Raw genomic sequence first — 27049 nt, 5'->3', positions numbered from 1 at the left:
ACAAGCATCAACCATCAACGCAGAAAATTCCTCGTTGGTAGGGATGTCGTGCATTGTCCAATTAGAAAATCTGTGTGCATTGCCCGTGCGTTTCGACTGCGTTTGCGATCACGAACGAAAACATGAAATGGGGGATGTGACTGTAAGGAGCACAAACGAATACAATTTGTAAGTTCTTTTAGAGTAAGAAAAGCTGTCTATTTTTCAGCTGCATCATGGATGCTACAGAAGATGATGTGAACGATCAAACGGAGAAGACAGACGAGAAACCAGATTTTGGTTCTCATATTTTGACATGTGCAAAGAAGACTTTAGAAAGTGGTACGTAGTATAGTTTAAGAATAAATAGCATAGATTTAAACTTCAGCAAAACTGTGATATTTTTAACGTGTGTCAAGTTACGTGTCAAAGCACGTACTAATCAATTAAGGCTAATTCATAAATGCTTTTGAGGTTAGGATTTAACGATATAAGCAAGAATAGGAAGTATTGAAATATGTCGAAAATAATTAAGGAATAACAATATATTTAAATAAGTGTCGTAATGTACTGCAAAACAAACGAATGGTTAAATGGGCCATTTAGAGATGGCAGTCAAATGGGGGCAGTAAACTTTTAGTACTAACTGCATAATTATTTTAAGACAGTTTTTTGATCGAACTTATAACAATTGGTTGTGCAACTTAGTACAGCATGAATAGTCATAACATTAATTTACTATCACATTGTAATGAAATATCTGACCAGAAAGTGTAAAAAAAAAAAAAAAAAAAAAAAAAAATTAAGCTGTTACATTTGCAAAGCACTATTTTCTTTCACTCAAAAAGTTTTTGTAAACAAATTAACAGTCTTTTAAATAAGAAATTCCTTGCCATGTTAGTCAATGGGGTGTGGTCATTCCATATGAAGAGTCGATAAACAGAGGGAATCGCAATTAGCACTTATCCACATAACTTATATGAATATTAAATAATTATATCTTAATAAGTAATTTAGTATTATAACTTTAAAAATGTTTTGCTGAACATTAAATGTAATTTAAAATTAAATTTCAATATGAGCTTCACAGAACAGTTTAGTTAACTAATTAGCTACAGCCTTCTGAATTCACTAAAAACATATATGAGTGTGGTAAATTATTATCAGTGGTTGTTGGTAAGTTGTATTGTTGAACCAAAATTGATTATGCATACAGAATCACAGGTGTTGGTTAAATGACAATGTGTTTTGGGTTTCAACAATATGATCTTGGGCTTTGTTGGTGATGATAGGCATTTTAGGGAATGCTGATGCTTAATTTTGTTACAACCTGTCATGGTTGTGTTATTGACTTATTTATTTATTTTGGATTTGTGACATGCACACAGACAGCTGTGACACTTAAATGGTGGGAAAGAAAAAACTAAAATACAACATACAGAAAATGGGGAAGAAAGCTTAAACAAAACCAGAAGGACACATACATAAGAGATATGGTCACTGCATGCGGCCAGACACTGCAAGAAGGTTTGCACTACGCAAAGGTGGTCACCACCATATGAAACAAGCCATGAAGATGGGCGCACCCGCAAGCAGTCACAAATCCACCAGTCAGTACCACTCAAAAAGTATTAAAGTAAATAATGAATTTAAGTTGCTATGAATGGGCTTAGGGTAATAATATGTGAGACGAGTAAATATCACCAGCCACCACTATATGATAGGATGAGTCACAATTGAAACTTTGTTGTGAGACTTTGGTCTTGACATCTCGTAACAGCGAGGTCATGAGAGACACCACATTTCAATGAAATGTCACCAACATTGTGGTAATGAGATCTTAACCATTCCTACATTCTTACAAGACAAATGCAGAAATTTGGGGGTTTTGATCTGGGAACATTCAAATGCTTGATTTTCACTAAATAGATTATTTATGAAACTAACTTTTGGGTATTATATTATTTACTACAGCTATAAGTACCTATTTTACTACAGAATATATGTTTTCCACAGTATCACATTACATACTACAATCATTCCTAGTTTAGTCTATTTTGCGATACCTATTCCAGTGTATAACATGATACTGTTCTTATATTTACAGTATTTTATTCTATTCTTCAGTCCCACTTGGTTTAGCATATTTGTGATACCACATTTGTATAATTTAACTTTTTTTTAATTTTTGACTATGATTTAAATTTGTCAGGTATCGTAAAGTATATTTCAGCCGAAATTGCCTGGATTGATTTTGGGAAACAATGAAAAACAAAATCAGGATAGCAGTGTCGTCGAGCGGGCTGATCCCCTTATTGGTTGTGTAGGTTCTTGGGCTAGCTCAGTTGGGGGTGGGTTTCGGGCCGCGTGGCAGTTAAGAGGATCTAGCCGGCTAATAATGAAACTACATAGGGTTTCGTGGCACTCACTCTTTTTATTGGCCACTATTTGCACTGGCACGGGGCTATCGCAGTTCCCGCCTACGACCGTTCTTAGGTGAGGCCTGACTACACGAGAATTTCCCCTTACACGGCCGCCTATGTGGGAAGTAGTAGGTGACGGCGTCGCGGCGCTAACCGATGGCGTTTGTCCCAAACCGGCAAGGCTTTGATTTCCTGTCCTATAGCGACTTCAGGCAAGCACTACCTGCGGACACAGTTTCTGAATTGTCCCATTAATATGGCGAGGTCTCGTCCATGACACAAAGGTACTATTTTATCCTAGGCAATGCACGACTATACAAGCGAATAAATATATATATATACATACATACGAGAGGAAAGGAAAAAATTAAGAAACGCTAATAAAAAAAAAACTAAACTATCTACGATAAGGCGACCCCTTGGCAATAGTTGGCATACTAATCTCCATAGTTCCGAACTGCCTGACACGACTCGAAGACTGTTGCTGATCTATTCCCCGCGTCACTCTGGTTAAGCCCGGAGGTCTCTATGCCCACCCGTTTCACTCGTCTTCGCGAGAGCTCGCGGCCGTCACGTCTCTGCACCGCGGTTCTCCAGACACGACTGCCGACTCTCCTCGCGCCGACCCCCTCCCCGCGCGCGTCTCGTCCCGCACCTCACGTCCTCGTGGACGGGAACCCGCGACTTGTTCACCCCGTGCATAATAAAATACATGTTATATACCCTTCTAATTTAAATTATACATGATGGACGATATTATAGTTTTTACAATAAAAATTATGTCCTGCTGAAAGAAAAGAAAATATACATAAAAAACTACGTCGGAGGGACACTGGTTTATTGAAGGTGGCACCACTGGCTCCCGCACACGCCCGCGCACAGAAGAAGGCGGTGACGCGTCATAACGGCCTGCAGGAGCTAGGGTGGCCTCTGGGTCGACGTCAGCAGTGTTGGGATTCCTTCTGTGTCCTCTGAAATCCAAGTCATCACTGTGCCTCCTAACTTCATCCTTAGTCCAGGCATTTTTTGGTAATTTTTTATATGCGCGACTGATCCGTAAAAAATTAATCAGAAAATGGTATTTTGAGTTCCTCCAATAATCCTTAATATTTCTGCAAAACACCATTGTGTGAGGTATTTCAAGCATTTTTCCAGTAGTTTACCATTTGGTTAGGTTAAGTTAGCTGTGTGTAAAATTGCATGGATGATTAATTAGTTTAGTTCTGCTGAATTTAAAACAATGTAAAATAATGTGTATTATTATTTAGATTAGGTTAGTTACATTTAAAAAAAAAACTGTAAAATAATTTCGACAGTGTTTGTTATGGTAGGTTAACTACATTAAAAATAGTGTGAATTTTTGTGAACGGATGGCAACATTAAAATTAATAAATGCAATTTTGTGGGGCAACCAAGGAATTTTAGCTGAAAAATACAATTTTTTCGGAAATATCTTTTTTTACTGTAACTCCCTTAAGTAACAAATTACCTTAGGCCTAAATGCTTAAATGACTTACGTGAATTTTTAGTCAAGTAGGTCCAAGGATGCTCATGGAATTATGAGTATTTGAAACTGCGCAGTGTGAGATGTGCAGCTAAGCATTTTACAGTTGAACTGCTTCAACATAAATTTTTGATAACATTAGTTTTATATTCAGATAATGAGAGGCCAGAAAACAATTCATACTAATTTTCAGGAAATTTATGTCCATATTGTATTTTAAGTTTAATTTACCCACCATTTGAGCTCACTGTTGTGGTATGTAAATTTGAATTATAATTGAATTGGTTATATTCACATCTTTCTGCAATTTATAACAGTATGATTAGTTCATGCTAGCATAATTTGTTGCTAGTCTCCCACAAATGTTTTTCCACTTAACATTTTATTTGGTACCTAAAAAACATGGAAAGTTATGAACCATAAGAAATAGTTTGTTTGTAAACTTTAGCCAAATAGATTCCTATGTCATACTAAAAAAGTTATAACATTTCAGCAAATAATTTTTTTTAAAAGGACAATACAATTTATTTATTAAGCTATCTGATATTTCAACTGTTAACATGATCTGTCTCGGCAAATTGTTATATAAATCTAGGTAGGCCCTAAAGGCCTACCATTATGTTGTACTAAATACTCCCCGTGTTTTCACCCAAGGTTTAACAGTTAAATTTTACAAAAAAAAAACCGGTCAAGTGCGATTTGGATTTGCGCACCAAGGGTTTGTACCACCACACTAAACAACGCTTAGCTTGAGTCCAACTCGCACTTGGCCATATTTTATTATGTATTTGTTATACTTTAGAGTTTGGACTATAGTTAGGCCTATACTAAGTTTGACTATTGTATGTATTGCAGTTTTTACCATAGAGCTAAAACAAAACAGTTGAAAAAATTCAGTTATCAAAACCGCTTTATGGGAAGACATTTCTCACACATTTTCAAGAGATGTTAATTTTACTTTGAGACAGGGGGCCTCTACACAGTGTAAAAAGACTGAATAGTTTTGGGGTGTTTAGACAAAAAATTACTTTAATACATCTCTGTAAATAATGTTTTGAGACTTGTTGTTTTCTATGTATATGTAGAGATTTTTTATTTTAAGAGTGATATTTTATTAGTGATAATACTATCTTCAGGAACCTTCTTTTTTCCCTGGATGAAGGTATTTAGTTTTTTGAACATGGGTTAGAATATACCTCTACATCAAATGATTAGAAGTCACATTTTAATACACCAAATGATAGCGCGTTACAATTCAAGGCAATGCCATGTATTGACGAAGTTCAAAACTAAACTGTTATTAGCACCTTTAGTTCGCTAGCCACCATGAACTCCAATAAATAGACGGGTCTCACCATGGAGAAGAATAGGAATTTGTCAGAACTTACTATATGACTGTGTGGCAGACATAGAGAAATGTCACACACTCACTGTTTGTATGTCTATGACCTATGATTTTCTGTTATAAAAATAAATTTACCCCTTTTTCACTCCATTAGGGATGGAATTTCATAGTAATATGTGGCCTATGTGTTAATCCAGGTTATGAGCCAACTGTGTGCCAAATCTCATCCAAATCTGTTCAGCAGTTTGGGTGTAATTGAGTAATAAACACACACACTCACACACAAACTTTCACATTTATAATATTAGTGTGATTTCTTTTGAGAATAGTCATGTTTGGTGTGGTTTAGTGTAGGTTTTGTTAGAGCATCCAGCAAATCTTTGTCAACAACAACAATAACAACAACAATAACAACAACAATAACAACAACAACAACAACAACAACAACAACACCAACAACAATGATGACGACGACAATGATGATGATGATGATGATGATTATGATGATGATGATGATGATGATGATGATGATGATATATTGTTTTAAAGATTATGGACAAGTTAAATGCTATTAATGTTGGATAGAGTCTGTATTATGTACCACAGTGAAAATTATTCTTCAGTGTTTAAGCTTCAGTCGCAATCCATTCTCATTCATGAGTTTCTAAATGAAGGGGTAGACAAGTATAATGTCCTGGGCTGTTTGCAAATAATATGGATATATCCTTATCTGGAGAAGCCTTAATTTAAGGCTGCTTTAGTCAAGGCTGTTCGCATTGAGCTATTAGTAGTGAAAGGACATTCAAAGTCTTTCAACATTTACAGACCCTGGTGTATCAATTAGAAATTTTTTTTTGGTAATCATTTATTGATCAATCAACAAATAACAATCCATTGTTTGATTGCTTAATTTTTTTAATGGGTACTTTTATCATGTGATTATTTAATTTGCTTGCAATTTTTTGATGTGAAAATCATTTATGTTATCAGTCATTTTCTGGTGCTGGATTAATAAAAATTTTTGTTTTATGACAACTGTGCTCTGAGAGATAGATGTTTTACTTTCATAAAGTAATGGAAGAAAGAACAATAGGCGGCCAGCATTTTGGAACTGGGAGGCAATATTGGGTGACTTGTCTCTTGTTGAATTAGCTAGAGGCAAAATTTGTAACTGAAATTTAAGTTTTTGCGACTTGCTGTTTGGGTGATTTTTTTTTGTTCATGTGGTAACATGTGTTGTACATACTTGGATTGGTGCTGAAAACTTCACTTTTTTTTAGATAGTTTGAGGGTTGGTTACCTTGAGGTAGGAATACCATAGTTAATCTGTGCAAAAGATTGCTTAGTGCTATTTAATTGTCTGCTACAGACTGCCTCAAAGCAAGTGACAAATGTTCAGTGAAATAATATTAAATAGGATAGGCATGAGAGTTTTATAAATATTACTTTTCTGATGAACTTTATACTTTGTAAAGTTTGGCCATCAATCTTTTAGATATAGTAAGTTTACCGTGAAAAAACAAGAGAGAATTAGAATGACTTTGGAAATGATTGTGTTGATTTTGCAGTGTGGATTCATTCGGCTGTCCGTGGCCAATGCCGTACTTTCAGCATTAAAGTCATTGGAAGGCATGTCTCAAACTTGATGTGCTGAATGCGATGAAGAAGCTTTTTTAAAAGGGTTAATTTTTGCTCTGCAGTAATTTTTAATATCTAGCTAAAAAAAAAAAATATTAATACTCAAAAGCTAATACTTAAAATTTTTTTTACATATTAGTTGATTAGTAATTTAATAAAATTACTTAAAATTTCTTTTCTTTTATCACTTAATATTACCCTACGAATAAAGTTTAAAAAATGTGTGTGGCATTGAGCACAATGAGTCTCACACTTTCAACTTCCTTAAAAAAAACTGGGGCAACCCTGACTCAGGGTTGAGTAAAATATTTTAACAGACTTTCAAGCCAAATGTTTATCTTCGTGGATTATCCTGTTGGCTCCTTTTTGCTCTGTATCATTTATCTTGTTTAACTTAACAGCTAAATTATGCATTCACAGTTTTTAACTGCTATATAGTTTGTGTGTAACAAAATTTTTTCTGAAATTTTTGTTATTTATGTATTTTAAGAGCATTTGTCATATGCAACCTTTTATGTTATTTGATGCTGATAGTGTAAATGTTGGGGTACATATTGACTTCACTCTAGTGTCTATGTACCTGTAAAAATTTTGTGTTTACTGCGCCAGAGTCTGGTCACATACAGATGTGAAGTTTCACAAATGGTAGCGAAAAAAGCTATTGATAATCCATGCCATAAAGAATAAGTATTCCCATAAATTAAATTCATAATCAATTCATAAACATCTGTAAATGAATGGTAATTGATGTTTGGTTGCCCGTCCCTTTAAGATGATTAGCATGATAGCATGCCAACCAGTAAATTACCCTGCCTAGCGCATTGATCCGAGTCTATTTCTGGCAGGACTCCAATGCTATAAATATGTGGCAATAGTCGCTGAAAGGAGACAGTCATCTTAGCTTTTCCCACTGCTTCTGAAAATGTGGGTATGAAATGAGTTTACCTGATGTAGGCAGATTGGCTGTTTATCTAAACATGAATTTTGTTCAACATTCTTGACAGATTCATGCTAGGTTATTATGTAATAGAACAAATTTTTTTGCTATATAACTTCAACTTTTAATGTGTATTTGATTTTGGTTGCTTGTTTTGCATTGGAGTAGTATATGATATTTTTATGCCCCAAGTAACATGAACCTAATTTCTTAAGATGCTTTGCCATTCTTTCTGAAGGTTGGATTTCACACCAAGGGGAGGGCTATTTATGTAAATTTAACATTTTTTCTGTCAAAAATATTTGAAACTGGTAGTTTCATAATATGAGTGTAAAAAAGTTGTGCGTTAATAATTATTATCTTAACTAGATTTGTGTCATTACTTAATATGGAGCCAATATTCTTAATATCTATGTATTGTTACGCTTTACCGCGGGTTCGTAAAGGATAGCCCAATTAAAGATTTTTATCACACACAGTTTTATTTATTTCCACTACTTTTGTCACTTACAAAAATCTTCTAAAATGGCAGATAATTAATTACACTTAAAGAAAGGTCTATTCCCCAGTCACTTGTTCCACACACCTCGCTGGGCCGCACCTCTGGCGCAACTCTCGCCGCAGCACCCCTCGTGGGTCTCTGCCGTGGGACTCCGCCGCCGCCGCCGCCGCCGCCGCCGCCGTCACACCCTTCGTCGAGATCCCACTCGACACCTCACTCGGAACTTCACTGACTCCGCCGCGCCCGCGACTCTATCACCCGGAATCTCCGCCGCGGGAAAACTCCCGACTCCACTGAACTCACTCACTCCCTGCCCTGGAACCTTCGTCCAAGGACTTCGCCACTCTGCCGCACCCGCGGCACTATCGCCCGGAAACTCCGCTGCGGGAAACTCCGACTGAACACTCCAAACTGACTCTCCCTGACGTCCTCGGGCATATATATAGGCCCCGGCGCAATTCCAGAACTCACGAGAGCGGCCGGGGCCAGTCGTGTCATCGCGAGCCGTCCCGATGGCAGAAATCTCTCGAAAACACTTGTTGACGACTCGCGTAACTCCGCAGCTGGCAGGTTTCGGATATCAAACTAACAGTGCCGCGCGGGGGGGAGCGGAGGGCTGGAGGGAGATAAAGCGGCGACCAAGGTGCGCACAGCTCATCTCATGTTACGGCAGCCGCCAGCCAGCTCTGTACCTGCGCATGTCGTGGCCTTGCTCTCATTCGTAACAGTATATCAAAGTCTATTATCCATTGATTTGGAAAAAAAATCTTAGTATATACATTTTATTTGTTTCAAAACTGGCACTCAGAAATTTACATACAAAAATTAAGTGTTTCGATTACTAACAAGATTTTTTTTCATATTGATGAACCACTGATAAAATAGCTTTTTAATTTGATGAGATCTATTCATCAGAAGGTGCTACTCATAATAAGGTAATGGCAAGGGTCAAGCTTGCTGTTTTGAAATAAGAAAAAATTTGAATTTTGATGCAGAAAATTTTGAGTCTTTTTGATCTAAGTAATCAGCAACTACTGTACTTCCTAAAGTTGTTTTATAGCAATTTTAGTAACAGGTGTTTCATTGCATATGTAGGCAATGTGTTCACTTAGTTGTACAATGCTCCTGATAGTGTACCTATATTGTAACCTTAATGGTGAACATTTGCAATGTAATCAACCATTCAACACCATTACTGTATGCTCATGGTTAAAATATGTACATTTTTGAATTTGTGATGTACTGGAAGCATAAGCTGAAAGACATTAAACACATATGTACTCTCTGTGGCCCACAACCTACCTATTTAAAATTTTACAGAATTTACTGACCTATTAGTGAAAAATAACTACTTTAATAAGGGGTTATGATGCTATACCCTTACCTACTTACTGAAAACATCACCTACACAGTACAAGCATTTTATTTATTTTAAAGTGAACAAAGAACATAACCATATTAGATTTGCATAAACATTATGTTGATACATATTCAAATGATTTTTACAGTCTTTATTTACCCAAAGAATCCATACAACTATTTTATAGCAATGCTGGTGTGCATGAGAAATATGTGTGAGCACTTTTTTTTACAACACGTGTTTGGTAGTACTCGGTACAGTAGTATGCAGTAATGTAATAACCTTGCCAAGGAACAAGTGGGGAAATCACTTTGTTTGCTCTAACATACGTAGGTAGTGGTAAAAGTGTTAGTGGTAAATGAAAATAATTTGTATGATTAAAAGTTATTGCAGTATAGATGACATATGTACAGAATGTTGCTGATGGTTGCGTGAATATATGCAAAATACATTTGGAAAATCTTTTAAATATGAAATACAAGTTTGAATACCATTTTGAACTATTTTTTCACAACTGTATATACCCTCAGTGTGTTAAGAAGTAATTGACATTTGTGATACTTTGGATAATGTTTTTGCCTTTGTTGGATGAACATCAATCAGAGCATCTGCAGACATCTGGGGATTGGGGGTGGGAGTGTTTACCGTGGACTTGGGCGCTGTCAAATGCTTGCGCATGCATTGTGGGGTGAACTTGTTCGAAGACCGGCTTCTCTGAGAACCGTACCTGCTGTGGACTAGGGGGTGCCATTGACAGCGACAAGCGAAGGAATTATTACTGAGGGCAAGTCACTTCTGTTGCAGCATTCCTGCTGCTGCGGAGGAAGATCCCATGCACAGGACACTTGATGACTCCTCGAAGGTTGTGGATGCAGACCGTCCCTACACAGGTACGAGACCAGCCTCACCCTAGTAGTTTCCTCAGATTGCTGAATAATGCTAACGTTGTCAAATTATAAATACTGGTAAAAATCGTACTCATTGCTCATTTCTTCTTCTGTTTAGTAACAGAACAAATGCATATAAAAATTGGACTTGACTTTGTGGTGAAGAACTGATATAATATAAACAGGATGTTCGGAATTTGCCGGGCATAAATGTAATGGGAAGCAAACCTTGTTAAAAAGCATTCTTTTTCGTAAATGAGCTAACATGTGGAAATACACCCCTGCAAATTCACAGGCGCCAACAGTGGCATGCAAATTTGAATATCACACCTACTTGGCAGTAATACAGCTCGTTGGTGTTAAAATGCTCCACGAGAAGCAGGTGAAGAGCAGAGCCCAGATGTAGTGTTAGCCACATGCACTAGCAGTCAGCTGTCAGGTGTACATCACGCTTTTTGGTACAAAATGCCCAGTTTCATGCTTTTTAAATGGGAACAATGCTTCTAAAAGAGAGGGAGGTGACTGGAAGTGTTGTTTAGTGTAGTGGAGTGGCGTTGCCAAACACACTAACCGTGCCCCCGTGCACAAGCAACATGCAGTTTTGTGTCTAGCTTCAGAGGTCAGATTGTTAAAAAAGGGTGTAAAATTCTTCACAGCTGTTTCTTCGCTTCAGGTCGAGACTTTGCCACTCTTTACTGCTATTTGAAACTAACAGACTATATCAGATTACAAATTTTTTTTTTCTGAATCATCTGATTCTGAACTCTGTATCAGATTCTCAATTTTTTTCAACATTTACAACATCCAACATTATTGAAGGCATCAACACAACTGGTAGATTTCCACAAGCAGTTGCCCCTCTCCAGTAGGGGCTGCTCAACTCTCTTTCTACTCCGCGTCTGGTGGTCACTTAGCCCAAGCTTTTCCATAATGGAAAATAAGCTTTGGTTTGCTAGTAATTGTTGGATAACATTGGTTTCAAAAAATTTGTTCAACTGCTTAGTAATTTTATTGGTGTGGTGGCTAGCATGCTAAAGAGCCATTCTACCTCAATTCAGGCAGTTAGCAAGATAATGTGTCAGGTCACCATCTCAGATTTGCTTTAAAAAATTACAGCAGTTACAACCAGTGCAGACAAGAAGTATGCCAAAAGGATTTTGTCCCAAAAAATTTTTTCCCCATGTTATAGCCTTTTGAAGTTGGTTCGAAATCAAAAAAGGTGGAAAAAGGGGTGTTTTTTAAATGAGCGGCATTTCAAAACTATTATACTGATTTTGTTGATTTTTTTTTATTTTGTACCTATTATAGTGAACTACAGAGTGGAATAGTTCCAATGAGCCCAACGACAATATCTTTAAGGGGGGGAAACTAAAGAATTTGGCAAAAAATTTGAATTTTTTTGAATTTTCAAAAAAAAAAATTTTATGTGGAATAATCAATTTTCATAAAACGTAATTCTGGTAATATGTGGACCTATTACAGTAGTTTTACAGGAATAATTGTTTTTAATTCTATGATGCATGGAATTATTAAAATTTAACTTTAAAATTTTCAAAATTTGACAAAAGTGCCATTTTTGATTGAAAATTACTCAAAAATCCCATATTTTAAAAATCTGAAAATTTGTAACTTTGTAGTCCTCACCTTTAGTAATAGCATGCACTTTGTTGGATAGTGTGTTTTTGCCTGTAAACATTTCTAGAATTTTTTGAAAATGTAATGTCATTACCTTTTGTATGTTGTGCATGCTCAATTAATAAATGTTTTGTTGGTATCTAAATAGTATGTGATAATTTGTAACTGGTTTTGTATGAGGGGAAACCTTGGGAAATATGAAGGGGGAGTCCCTATCTGAATATTCCCAGGCGCTTGCTGTAAGGGGAATCCCTGGTAGCTTGAGGGAAATCCCTGGTGACCATAGGGGGAATCAACTACAAGACTACAAGGGAATTCCCAAACTTTTGCTGTTACAGTTGTGTTGTGTGTGTTCATGGGTGATGTTCAGCTAGTGAACTAAATCATGTCTGACTTTCATAGTACGGAGAGAATTAAATGTGTGGACTACATTAAAAGGCACAAAAAAAGTGTGTATAAAAGTAAATGTGTGAGGATGTGTAAGGTGAATGATTTAGCAGATGATATTCAAAAGTTTGTGGGTGTATCTGTTTCAGTAAATAAAAATGATATTTTGTGTAGCAACTGTGTTACTTTTTATAAAAAGAAATTTCTGGAACTTGCTGAAGATGCAGAAGAAACATCCACATCAGAGAATTTTATTCCGGAGGATGAACTAGTAAGTGTTTTAAATAGCAGTCTCATTAAAACATTAAATGTAGAAGTATCACCATTGAAATCCCCTTCAGAGGTGAGATTGGATAGGAGAGAAGGTTATGCGAGGAAAAAGAAGATAAAATTAGTTGATGAGTTAAAAGCTTCTGCTGTGAACAAATTACAAGACATATATCACGTGCATCTTTCAAGTGAGTCTGATGATGAAATGCCTGTGTGTGTCAATTGTAGTCTATGGTTTTCGAATATTGACTCAGCTCTTCATACTTGTAACTACAATGGAAAAGTACAGCTACTAAAAGTACAGCTACTAACATTGGTACCACAAACATTTAGTAAAACTGTATTGAAGGAAAAATTACCTTCAGTGTCAAAGTACCTCATTGATAAATGTCGCACAGTTATAAAAAATAAGGGAATTTATGCTCAACCTGACCCCTATAGTGGACATCCTTTACCTACACAGGTACAAGATCTAGCATTATCATATTACCTAGAAGATAGTAAAGACTGTTCAAGGGAAAGTCCAAACAAAAAATATGTTATTTGCATTAAGGATGGTAATGGCGAGAAAGTAAAAAAGGTTAAAAGATTCATGACAAGGTCCATCAAAGAGGCATACAAAGCATTCAAAAAAGATAATCCTCTTATAGAAATTAGTCTTTCAAAGTTTTATGCCTTACGACCAAGATGGGTGAAAATTCAGCCAGAACAGACTGTGTGTTCTTGTATTTACTGCAGTAACATGCAACTTATCTGTGTAGCTCTTCGAAAAGTAACAAATAACCAAATTGATGAAGACTATCTTCTACTGAAGTGTTTGTGTGACGAAACAAGGAATGAAGATTGCTGGCTTGAGGAGTGTGGTGACTGTCCTGGCACAGAAACATTAACTGTTGAAAACTTTGGCTTGGATGAAGGGGAAGAAGTTACATTTGCGATTTGGGAACATGGTGACCTCATAAAAAAAACTGTATCTGTAAATAATTTTCTGGAACATGTAAGGCATTGGGTTAAAAAAGCTATTCCTCACAGTTACATTAGGAAAATAGAAAGGGAAGGAATAGCTGAAGCAAGAAGTTCTGTCCAACAAAATAATGCTCTTGTTTTACATTTTGATTTTGCTGAGAACTGGTCAGTTGTATTGCCTGATGAAATCCAAACTTACCACTGGCAAACTGATCAGCTTTCACTGTTTACCTGTGTTGCATACTTTGGTGCGGAAATAAGAAGTTTTGTTATAGTATCTGATGATATAGCTCACGACTCTGCTCACGTTCTCTGTGCTTTAGAGGTTATAAAACTGGAAATTTCAAAATTTTGTCAGTTAGAACTTTTGAGTTCAATAGTGTACATTACAGATGGGGCAGCTGGACATTTCAAAAATAGGTTTCAGCTGTATGAACTATGTAAAAATACTCAAACTGTTGAAAAAAAATGGATTTTTTCTGCTACAGGGCATGGCAAAAGTGCATGTGATGCAATAGGTGGTTTGTGTAAACACTTTGCAACTAAGTTCAATCTTCGGGCAGAGTGTGTTAATGCCATTAGAGATTCTGCTTCATTTGTTGCTGAAGTAGGTAACCTTGTACCAAAGATAACTCTATTGGCTCTTGAAAGTAAAACAATTCAAACGTATAGGTCATCTAAGGAAAAAGAATGGGCTACTGTAAAACCAGTTGTTGGAATACAATCTAAACATTACTGGCTGATTAAAAATGATACATACATGGGACGCACAATTAAAGATAAAATAGAAATAGTTGTACAATCTAACCAGATTAAAACACATTATTCAATAAATGATTTCCAAGTAGGCCAGTTCGTTGCTTGTGTATACGATCAGAATTGGTGGATGGGACAGATCACTGGTATATCTAAAGAGTTGAACGACATGACAGTGTCTTTTATGCATCCCCATGGTCCAGCTAAAGGGTTTCAGTGGCCACAGGAATCTGGAAAGAAGAAGGATGAATGTCCGGTGCCACTACAAAATGTTTTGTTAGCAGTAAGCAATCCTACTCCACTTGGACAATCAGCAAGACTCCACACTTTCGACAAAGCTGAGTTGATGAAGATCCAGCAGATCTACTGTCTTTAATCAGCCAAATAATATTTTAGGAAGTTTGTCAATATATGTTACATATAGTTGAGGAAGGGTAAGCAGTCTACATATAATTAATTATAGGTACATATTGTTCGTTTCAATTTTACTTTGAAATTTTGGTTTTCATGCAAGTTAAAGAGTATGCATATGTATTATATGTGTGTATATGTATTGTGCATATTATGTTAATGTGATAATGTATACACAGACTCTCCTTTTGTAATTCCCAAGGTTTCCCCAATTTACAAATTACATCTCACTTTTTGGAAACTAACAAAACATTTGTTAATTGAGTGTGCAGACCTTAGAAAATGTAAGAAAATTACATTTTCAAAAAATTCTAGAAATGTTTACAGGCAAAAACACACTATCCAACAAAGTGCATGCTATTACTAAAGGTGAGGACTACAAAGTTACAAATTTTCAGATTTTTAAAATATGGGATTTTTGAGTAATTTTCAATCAAAAATGGCACTTTTGTCAAATTTTGAAAATTTTAAAGTTAAATTTTAATAATTCCATGCATCATAGAATTAAAAACAATTTTTCCTGTAAAACTACTGTAATAGGTCCACATATTACCAGAATTACGTTTTATGAAAATTGATTATTCCACATAAAAATTTTTTTTTGAAAATTCAAAAAAATTCAAATTTTTTGCCAAATTCTTTAGTTTCCCCCCCTTAAAGATATTGTCGTTGGGCTCATTGGAACTATTCCACTCTGTAGTTCACTATAATAGGTACAAAATAAAAAAAAATCAACAAAATCAGTATAATAGTTTTGAAATGCCGCTCATTTAAATAACACCCCTTTTTCCACCTTTTTTGATTTCGAACCAACTTCAAAAGGCTATAACATGGGGAAAAAATTTTTTGGGACAAAATCCTTTTGGCATACTTCTTGTCTGCACTGGTTGTAACTGCTGTAATTTTTTAAAGCAAATCCGAGATGGTGACCTGACACGCTCCTGCCTGAATTGAAATGGAATGGCTCTAAAGTTTTTTTAGTCTCTCAGTGGATTTGGTATGGGGCAAGTCTAAGAATAACATTTTTGTTTTACCAGTAGAAACCTAGGCTGACATTACCGACAACTAGTGGTGGTGTTATTGGAGATTTTTTTGGATGTGTAACATCTTAGCTCTCATGTACGGCATTTGATGGGAGTAATTACTTAAATGCGATGGAAGTCGAGGAACGGAAATGTGTAACAACCATGTTGTTGCCATCAGTGGTGGATGGCGAGAACCAAAGTTCACAAATACAAAGGGAAACTTTATAGTATGTGGTTTAATGAATTTTAACAAGATGGGCAGTACATATTTTAATAAAATTTCTTGTCGAAAATCAGGTCCAAAGCCGGGGTTTAGAAATTTTTATTAAGGTCTTTTTCTCTTTTATCGGAGCTGCTTCATTATATAGTTAACAATTTGGATTTGTAAATAGAATGATTGTATAGTTGATATAGCTGCTGTGGCAGCAATTTCTAGTGGCTGGTACAGAAACTATGTGTGATTCGTGTTCATAAATGTAGTTGGAAAACAATTTGCTTATATTTATCATGCATTGCATTATTTTAAAGAATTCTATGTTAAAATTTGTGTCCAAGTTACATATTATAAGTGTATTTGCAACAATGGAAAACATGAATTTGCTTATTAACGAGATTAGATGTTCATTCAGTTGTTTGTTTTAGTGTTGTATTGGAAAATTTGTCCATTGTGGGCCAGGGTCATATTTGTTCCATCCAAAATTATTTTTTGTTAAGAGAGGGAAGCATCTTAATTACAGCCTTGTTAGTAGGCTGTACCTCGGCCATGGATTCTAATCGTCGTAAGCAGATACCATTATGAATTTTAACAGTTTTTACTTTTCTCGGTAGTAATACTTGCACATCTAGTTTTGATCATATTTTCTAGGTGCCATGGGAAACTGTTGTTTACAGCAATTTTTGTGTATGCACCATATTTGTGAAAGAAATTTAAAAACTGGAAAGTTCGATAATTTGTGAAAGTTAGAAACATATGTCCAGAGAATGGGAAAAGAAAGGCTGACCAGGAAAATGATGTAGTGGAAGTTCATCAGAGTAAGGCCCCAAGGAAGGATGAAGGAGGAGGTGGGAAGAGCAGATTTTTAAAGGAATGCAAGAGAGAGGAGAAGACTGGAACACAGTGAACGAGGAGGAATGTTGGAGTGCCAGAGGAAGATAAAGGCATGTTACTTGCTCACCGGGATGCAGACTGGAAGCAGTTGATCATGGTGAGAAACGGGTAGGGGGTTTTCAAGTGATGGATGGGGTTCTGATCAAGTAACGTGAATTATCTGAAGACTGATACTGTTAAGTGAGGAGACATGTCTAGGGCACAGTGGGTGGTGTGCAATGTCCCCAGGAATGTGATGTGGTGCTGATGTTCCCACCGGGGGCCCAGGACATCACTCTGATGTGGCTCCTGTCTCGATTGAGGGCAGGCACCCCAGGCCTGGTCGTTCACGTCCGGCACCATGCTTCCTCCGACAGTTACGGCTTCTACCTCACAGCGCCTTTCAATGTGTGAGTCAAATTTTGTAGGTTGTTACAGTTAGTCATGCTAGGTTTTATTACAATTTTTGAACTTAACAATTCCTTTACTGTGTCTGGAAATAAAAAGTCAAAATCCATTGGTTTTTATGAATAAATGGTAACTTCTAATGCAATTTTCTACCATTAAAATCTTTTAAAATTAAATTTCGTTACCTACAAGGGGAGGTTCCACTTAGGTGCTCACCTATTTGGCTTAAACTGTGAGTAGAAGCAGGTAGGTGCCCCTGTCAATGTTCTAAAATATGGGCCCTAGGAAGCGAGAAAAAGAACTTAAAATATTTTAAAGTAGATTTTTTAGGATATTTTTTTGATGAATTTTCAAGTCAGTGGCGTTGTGCAGTGGTCAAGCGCATTGTCTGGCAATCTGCCGGCTCTGATTCAATACCCACTGGTAGAATTTTTTTCTTTTTTCATTTTAATTTTTTTTAATTTCTCACAAATTGCAACTATTAATTACAGAATTTAAATATATTGAGACAGTTAAATGGATATATTTAAGATAAATAAATATAATTTAGTAAAGTTTATTTTAATTTAGTTAATATATTTAAATAGGAATTGTTTTAATATTATCTTTGAGAGATTTGTGCAATGGGAGTGCATGACTTGATGTAAGTTTTTGGACGTACGCCATTGCTTAGCACATGTATGTCTGTAGAAGAAAACTACAAAAAAACACAAATGACCAAAAAACACAAATTAAGCAAAAAATTGCTGTAGTCAGGATTTAACGCCACACAATACTCCACAACAGGAATATGGTCAACAAACAAAGAAAAAACAAAGAAAAATGGACTAACAAGAATGAAAAAACCCCCACAAATGATGACAGCACAAAAATACCAAACCCAAAAAAAATTCAGCACAACAGTTGAAACGAGTCAAAAACACAGCAAAACGAAAAGACGAAACAAACACAATAGTTTTCCAAAAAATAAAAGAACAAAACAGAAACGGAAAAACCCCCACAAATGATGACAGCACAAAAATATTGAACCGAAAAAAATTCAGCACAACAGTCAAAATGAGACAAAACACGACCAAACGAAAAGACAAAACAAAACACAACTGTTTTCTAAAACAGAAACAAGCGACGTTTCGGGAACTGCTACCTGCTCCCGTCCTCAGGCAGAGACGCACATGGTACAGAAACACAGGTGCGACTTTTTTCTTTGTTTGTTGACCATATTCCTGTTGTGGAGTATTGTGTGGCATTAAATCCTGACTATAGCAATTTTTTGCTTAATTTGTGTTTTTTGTCATTTGTGTTTTTTTGTAGTTTTCTTCTACAGACATACATGTGCTAAGCAATGGCGTATGTCTAAAAACTTACATCAAGTCAGGAATTGTTTTAAATTATACATTTTTGAATTATATTTACTATAGAGTGTGGCTTGCAATTTTAACCTTTGTCCTTTAATGGCAACGTTTTGTTTTCATTATATCTCCATTTGATCCTTTTTTGAAGAAGAAGAAGAAGAAGAAGAAGAAAAAAAAACTTTATGTTTCTTCTGATCATAAGTAAAAAAGCAGTGTAGATAATTACTTACTAGAATTTTTGTAAATGTTTATTTTATTCAAAACCTTACCAAATTATGTAATTTAACTGTTTGAATATATTTAAATTCTGCATTATATAGTTATACATTATGAGAAATAAAAAAAAATTAAAATGGAAAAAGGAAATAAATGTTACCAGTGGGTATTGAATCCGAGCCGGCAGATTGCCAGACAATGCGCTTTGTCCACTGCACTACGCCACTGACTTGAAAATCCATGAAAAAATATCCCTCGAATTTTACCCTAAAATCTTCAAAGAGCTTTTTCCCGCTTTCTAGGGGCCACTCAGGCGAGATATTGTAGGATGTTGAAAGGGGCACTACCTGCTTCTACTCAACACAGTTTAAGCCAAATTGTTGAGTCCCGACTCGGACCCTCCCCTTATTAAACTAGAGTGAGAATAACATTTTTTTTACAGTAGCAATTTCTCTCTTTATGAAGATAATTTTATACATAAAGAGAATTACAATTAAGTGGAAGAAATCAGCCCATTATAAAATAATCACTGTGAAAAAACCTAGGGACTGTCTGGAAAATCATTAAAATGATCAGGCAATGTTGGGTAAGGTTTGGTTTTCTTTGGAGCTATATTGAAATAATATCACCTGTGAAAACATGAAGCCTATCCATTTGGGTGTCAGTTAAATTATTAGGGTTATGAGTATATAAAATGTTCTATCTAAATAATACAAAATAATACTATAGAAACTGAAGCGTACACCACTGCCCCGTAAGAATTTAGATCATATTTGATATTTTAAATTTAGTTATATTACCTTTTAATGATCAAAAACCGCTGAGTAATTAATGTTTTTGGTGTGCAAATTTAGTTTTACTGAAAAGCAAATTGGTGTTGATTTCAGACAGACTTAAAATCATCCAAACTTCTGAAAGTCAATAAAATTTGACTGTAAAGTTTTGTAGCAATATTGATTTTCTGACAGATAAAACCAAGGAGACATTTATGGCATTGGTAATGTTCAGATAGTAAATGTAGTTGTTTGAATGCTCACTGCAAATGGACCGGCTGTGGATAGGTGTTTGTGTGTGAGTGTGTATTCTGTGGTGTAAGGCTGCTGAAGGCGGCAGAAGAGGTACACCTGCCGAAGTCGCTGTGCCGCGATGTCGGCGGCGGCCTGAAGGAGTTTGTGCAGCAGGAGAAGATGTACTTCGAGGGGATAGAGAACGAGCGAGAGTTCTTCTCCACCCAGGAGCGACAGTTGCTGGTCCTCCACTTGCTGCAGACGCTTCGTGCTGGCCCTGAAGACCAGCTGGCCGGAGTGAAGCTCATCGAAGGTCAAGCCATTGGTAAGTAGTGTCTTAGTCTCCTGTACCTCATGTCTGTATCAGTCTCTCTCTCTCTCTCTTAGTTTTACAACAGCTGATAAATTAAAATAATGTTTTTGGTGTACACATTTATTTATTTGTACCCAACAGCAAATTGTTATTGATTTCAAACAGACTAAAATTAATATTTTTTTCTTTTAATAAAACTAAAAAATAATTACATAAAATACGCAGTGATGTTAACATGTCATTTACAAACTGCTCAAGATTCTTAAAGGTGTCAATTTAAAAATTGCTTTTAATATCCATTGCATTTTCATATGGTAGTTTTGTTTAATGGTGTTATTTTTAACATATATTCTTGGACAGCAAAAAGATAATGATGAAAATGAGTTTTCACAACCACATGAAAAATTTGGTACACAGTAGTAAATAGGATAGATACGTGCAGGTAGTCTTAATTTTAATATTCTATCATAAAATTATATTAAAAGTCCCATAGATGCAAGTTATCAATGTGAAAACTGCCTGGCAGTTTAATGTGTAGCGCGTAGAGGCAGGTGACGCATGAGCCATTGTCACTCTTGGTGCGCTCCTGACCTTTCTGAGCCTGTGTGCCCAGCCAGGCTGCCCCCTTAAAAGCTATAGGATTTCTAGTGCAACTTTGTACAGGTGAGGAGGATCACATGTTTGGAATGTTAAAAAAAAAAAAAAAAACATAAAATACCTACGTATTGCAATTTAGAAAAAAATAAAAAAATACTTCAATTATAAATTTAATAAAAAAAAACATGCTTTTTTTCTTAACAAACAAATATATCATGGTAAACTTTGTTTGAGTTTCATATATTTCAAAGGGCTGATTCCAGTAAAATTTTGGACTTACAATAACTTATATTTTTTATTTAATGTCTATCACCTGGTTACTAAGCAATATAGGTAGGAGCTTTGAAATTGAAATACTTAATTATAAAATCATCAATAAAAATGCCAAAATGTGTATCACCAAGAATTAAAATCCAACCTGAAGATAATTGACTGGTAATCTCTTTCTCAAAGGTTAGTAACTGACAAAGGCAAGACACTGCAAGTGATATAATGACAATGATACAAATAAACATTTGCATTAAATATTTATACCTGGCATGGATTCCATTGCCACTTTTTATTAAAGCTTGTAATGTTTCCTGGGTGAAGAAAGTAATGTGTTTGTTGCCAATTTATATTAAAGTTAAATGTTGTGTAGGTCTTTTCTGTCTAACTGTACATATATTTTTTGGTTCATTTTGCATTACTTAAATATTTGATTATGGTTTTCTAAAGTTAAAACTTTAAAGGTGATGGCTAGAATTTTTATGAGTTCAAAACCAATTAATTTTTTATGTCTGCTAAAATCTATCAAAAGAGATTGCAGTGGCAGTTTTGTTTGCTACTACTATGTAGAACAAGCCTGTTGGGATGACAATGTTGCGGTATCTGTAGGCTAAATGAGCTGCGTGACTTAAATCAAAACTTTGTCCGACCATGGGGAGGTAAAAAAACTAGCGGTTTGAAAAGCGTACAGATGGAGCATAGGGTCTGTTTCTGGGTGAGGAGGATAAAGCCAAAAGATGAAGGGGTGAGCGGGGGAGCAGTTTAATTCACATATGGATGTAACATCCATTTTTGTTTTGGTTTTGTACCTGTTGTTCTTGACAGCAGTAATAACACCTCTGTATTTTGGGCTGGACTATTGGATAGGTATTTACTGTAGTGATGAAAATAATGTTTTGATAAGATGATGTTTAAATTTACTTAGGTAAAGAATAAACCATAGTTGTTAATGAAAACCGACAAGAACAGCCGATAACAGATTAAAACAAATGCCTGCATAACAGATGGAAGCGGCTTCACTCCAGCCAGCTCTTGTGCCACCTTCACACTTCCCTAGCCTGTGGTGTGGGCAGGGTCAGCCAGAGAAACCAAGGGCCCAGGGCCAAATTATTTTATCTGGCCCCCTCAGTATGTATTTATTTTACAACTTTTAAAACATCACAGTTAAAAATAGTCTAAAGACTGTTAACTAGTGATGGGTCGGTTCTCAATTTTCTCCAATTCGTTTCTAGAATTCATATCCCAAAGAGCACTTCTAGTATACCCCTTGAATCCGAATCTAGGTGTCAAGGGTTAGAAGTAAAATAATGTTCAAGGAATTAAAAATATTTACTATGGTGTTAAAACATTCAACTCTTTAAATGTTAGTTTCACAAATTAATTTTCCAACATCAATTAATTTTGTTATTTTATGTCTTGGCGAAGAGTAACAAGATAGGTATTGTTACGATTATAATATGGGGAACTGGGTTTGTAAGGGATACATAGCCCATTTATATTTTATTACAGTTTATTAATTACTTATATTTTCATTACTAATAAATGATTGTACTTAAAAATGTATGATCACCAATCATTTGCACTTAAAAATGTTTATTGGCAAGTAACTCAATGTCTGTCAAGTTCTATAGTTCGCACTCCTCACTGGAGCTAGGCTGGACAGTGATTCTCCCCTTATCTCGCGCCTGTCCTTACACACACAGCCTCATTTAACTCGGTCGCACTCTCACATTCCCGTCGCTCCTCATCGCGCCGCTCTCGAGGAAGTCTCTCACCCTCTTCGCCGATGTCGCAATTCCCTTCATTCGCAGAACTCTCTGAACTCTGGGAACTCTCATGTAGGCTGGCGTCGTCGCTTATATACTCGTGGTGTCCTCGAAGGGACGAGAGCGGCTGTGACGTGTCGCGTCATTCCGGGCCGACCCGATGCCCGAAACACCCAGAACAGCGATGCTTATTCACGCCACTCCTCACGACGGCCTCTGTAAGCGTGGAATTCCCAGGCCACTGAAGGTGACAATAGCCCGAGGCGAGACGGTGCACGGGGAGCGGAAGGGGAGGAAGTTAGCGAAGACCCTTGTAATCCAGCCAGGCACGCAGGGCATGATGTCAGTGGCCGTGTGGGGCCGCCAGCCAGCTGCGAACCTGGCGTGCATCTTGGTCCTGTCTGCGTTCGTAACAGTATAAAGAAAAAAATTGACCTAGTAAACTTTAGAGATTATCAGTGTTTAATTTTTTAATTTACTTTATTTCTTCTCTTATTTTTCGTCAAATATTTTTCCTAGAATACTATGGTTTTTATGGTATTTGAGGCATTGATTGGCCCATTCCTACTGTTAATATTTCCATTATAAATTTTATCTGTGCATATTACATTACTTGTATGGTTCTTATTAATTATATTTACAGTACACTTGTGATATTTTTCCTATCAGGTAAACCCAAACATTAATACCTAATAATCAAATCAACCAGGGGCCCCTTGGACCCCGGGCCCTGAGGATTTCGCCCCCTCATTCCCCTCCCCCTCGATGGCTGTGATGTTGTGTGAACATGGAACCATGGGACCCTGTGCTTGCAGTGCCCAAGTGCCTGGCGGCGGGCGTGGTGGCCCAGGTGTTCCCCCTCCACGACCGGCCAGCGCTGCAGCACCTGCAGAGGTCCTGGGTCATGACCCTTGGCAGGAAGCAGCCTCTGGGTGAGCCACTCGCACGCACTCCTGGCAGTTGTTCTTTTTTTATAGCTTTGCTTCACCGCGAGGACACTTTTAATTTTTTCCTAGCCTGCTTTATGCAACAAGAACACTGCTGGCCATTAAAATTGCAATAAAAAGGATGCACTGAAAGGACCCAACTTTTGGGAAATACATAGAGTGGGGTAGGGCAGTTTTGTGATTTGTTCGAAAGGAACATCATGTGTGCCATGGGTGACACTGATACATGTATAGGTTGTTCACAATTTGTGAGGCATAAATTTAATGGGCCGCAGGGAATGCAAATCAAGGATGTTTTGTCCAGGAACATATGTCGAGAAACAAAACCCTGCAAAGTTACAAGCATGAACAGAAGAGCGCTTATTTTAATTTGGTGGGTTTTAGGGAGCTGTTCCACTGATGAGAGGATGCATGATTGCAGCATGTGGCATTCAAATGCTCCATGGGAAGGAGGCGATAAGCCAGGCAAGAATGTTCAAATTATTCACATACACTAGCAACCAGCAGTCTGGTGTAAAGTACAGTCAATGATTGGTCATGGTGCATTTTCAGTTTTGACTTTATGGGATTAGCTTAGTGTTGACAGTTACAGTGCGGTGGTGCAACTACAGATTTGACAAATGGCAATATCATGGCAGGCATTACATTCGCAGATGGCCGATATGTTAATGGTGTTCAGGCTGGTGGAACACCATTGCAGCAGGAGCAGTGCGTATTTACCAAGGGCACTTTCCACTTTATAAGGCTTAACCAGTTATTGTCTGAATCTGGGAGTTTCATTCAGTGAAGGGTGATTCAAGCCAAATTTAAAACATTTAACTCTAAACATCTCTTTCGCCTTCTTTCTGTGGAGTGTTTGAAAATCAATGTGCTGCGATCTTACACCCTCTTAAGGGCCTCACCTACTCGGGCACACATACAGTGTACAGAGCTTCAGAAAAAACCATGCAATTTGAAAACTACTCAAGATATCTGAGTGGGGTCTGTTAACGAAAAGGGTTGATAAGTTGAGGGTTGATAAGTAGTTTTGTTTCTGGATTAAGTTTATAAAGTGTATTTTTAGAAGATTTAAAATGGCTAAAAGGCGAGTTTCCAAAGTAATTTTTAGACATAAAACAACCGGTACAGATTCTTGAAAACACTTAAGGTACTTGCATTACACCTTTATCTTCATCTCTCCACCATATAATGTTACCGTTACCGCCCAAATTTCATAGGCGTCCCATGCACGACAAAAAGACCGCTCCAGTTCATAGTCTTGCGCTTAGAGGCGATGCCATTCTAGAAACACCAGCGAGCATTGCATTTATCACCCTGTCTCCAACTAGACGGGCCCCGTAACCAGTGCAATGGTATCCTAAAGCCTGCCAATTCAAATTTGCATGCTCCTTTCGTGCTTATAACTTTGTAGAGTTTTCGGACATATGTTCCTTTAAAAAAAATGGGTTGTCTGTAAAGTCGGTTTACGGACGATAGTTTAACGTGACGTCATAACAAAACATTGATGAAATGATTGAATACTTTTATGAATAAAATTGAATCATTTTTATTGAATTATCACTATTTTGTATGGATACAAAGGAGTGAAATGAAAACTACAATTTAATTGATAAATTTACTTTTATTTGCACTCATTAATTTATTCAAATATGTTTATTACTTTAACGAAGAGATTATTTTAACTATAACTTTTATACATGTTTGCTATTTAACTTCTTCCAATCTGTGTTATTCGGTTAAGGATAGGACGATGATAGGAAAAGTAGGAAACTAATGGGAGTGTTTCAAGGATGATGTGAAGGAAAATGGCTTACCCAACACCAAGATGCAGTCAAAAATAATATATTTGCACCACGGACTCTGCAGCAATGCTAGGAGGAACGGGTTAGCAAAGAGCAATGAAAATGTTACATTGAAATGCATGAAAACAGAATTACGCCACGGACTCGGTCGCAATGCTAGGAGGTTCAGGTTAGCAAAGAGCAATATAAAATGAGTGTAACGGGACACAGAGAAACGGGACAATGTGTGTAACGGGACACTTTTTCATGCGTGCAGCCAGCGTTCATCGATTTATTAGACGTTGTCACGTCAAAATTTCCTGTTTTGGCATCCCCTGCCACCCATTTAATTTATGCCTCATAATTTGTGAACACTCCGTATAGTGGAAGTTGCCGAGAGTTAGCGGCATTGCCAGACTGAGTGAGCATGTTGCGTCAAGGACCACGACTGCAAAGGTGCATGGAATGTCGTCCTTGGAGGTAGAATAGCATGCCATCATGTTCTTAGACAAATCCTGCTATTGCTTGCAGCACCACAATGGTTGCATCCATGTCTAGCACTGTGGCGCACATCTGGCCAAGACATGCATGATGCACCATCGCACTGGCCCAGCATCTGGGGCAATGGTACAGGGTTCCAGTTCCTCTCATGATTAGTCTGTATCGCTGGTATGCTGAACAGCAACCCTCGGAGGGGTTGGAGCCTCCTCGTGTCCTCTAGCTTTAGGCCTTGCCTGGGGCCCTGTACCAACAGGATAATGCTCGATCACATGTGGCACTTATTGTCAGATGTTTCCTGGATGACATAACCTGTCACACAGCTTCCTTGTTCTGGGTGTTCAATGGATCTCTCATCCATTTACGTATGGTCCATGATTGGATGGTGACTGGCCTTCCACAGGACACGCACGGCCACAATTGATAAATTTTGAGCATGCATCAAGGTACCCCAGGTGAACATCCAAAATCACTTCCTCTCAATGCTGCGTAATGTAGCAGCAGTTATTATCAACTGTGTTGGGACCACATGGCACTGGTATCCTGATATTCCTTATTTCATAAAAAGCTGTAAATTTTAATTATGGGACCTGTGTATAGTAAGCATTTACCTCAGTATATCTGATTGTGCTAGCTCACATTTTTATTGTTGTTGAGTTTTAATGTTCAGCTGTGGTTTAATGTAACACGTCCTGAAAGGTATTAAACTCTCTATGTTGTGTTTTTATTTAATTGTTCTTTAAGAATGATACATAATCTAAATATTAAGTTTCAAATACATGAAT

At 36.8% G+C, this 27049-nt stretch overlaps 1 protein-coding gene across 1 annotated transcript in view; it reads left to right on the top strand.

The window, feature by feature from the left end:
- The window catches only part of LOC134530826 (anoctamin-8), a 93360-nt gene continuing 66311 nt past the window's right edge, over positions 1–27049 (top strand). The window contains exons 1-5 of the mRNA XM_063366070.1: positions 1–321; positions 10493–10578; positions 17362–17522; positions 20185–20420; positions 23854–23970. Of these exons, the coding sequence (XP_063222140.1) occupies positions 216–321; positions 10493–10578; positions 17362–17522; positions 20185–20420; positions 23854–23970 (706 nt within the window). The 5' untranslated portion in view covers positions 1–215. The remainder of the gene's footprint in view (positions 322–10492; positions 10579–17361; positions 17523–20184; positions 20421–23853; positions 23971–27049) is intronic.

The sequence above is a fragment of the Bacillus rossius genome, chromosome 3 (genome assembly GCF_032445375.1).
Source record: "Bacillus rossius redtenbacheri isolate Brsri chromosome 3, Brsri_v3, whole genome shotgun sequence".
Lineage (NCBI taxonomy): Eukaryota > Metazoa > Arthropoda > Insecta > Phasmatodea > Bacillidae > Bacillus > Bacillus rossius.
The sequence above is the reverse complement of the archived record's forward strand: the minus strand, read 5'-3'. Positions and strand labels throughout refer to the sequence as shown.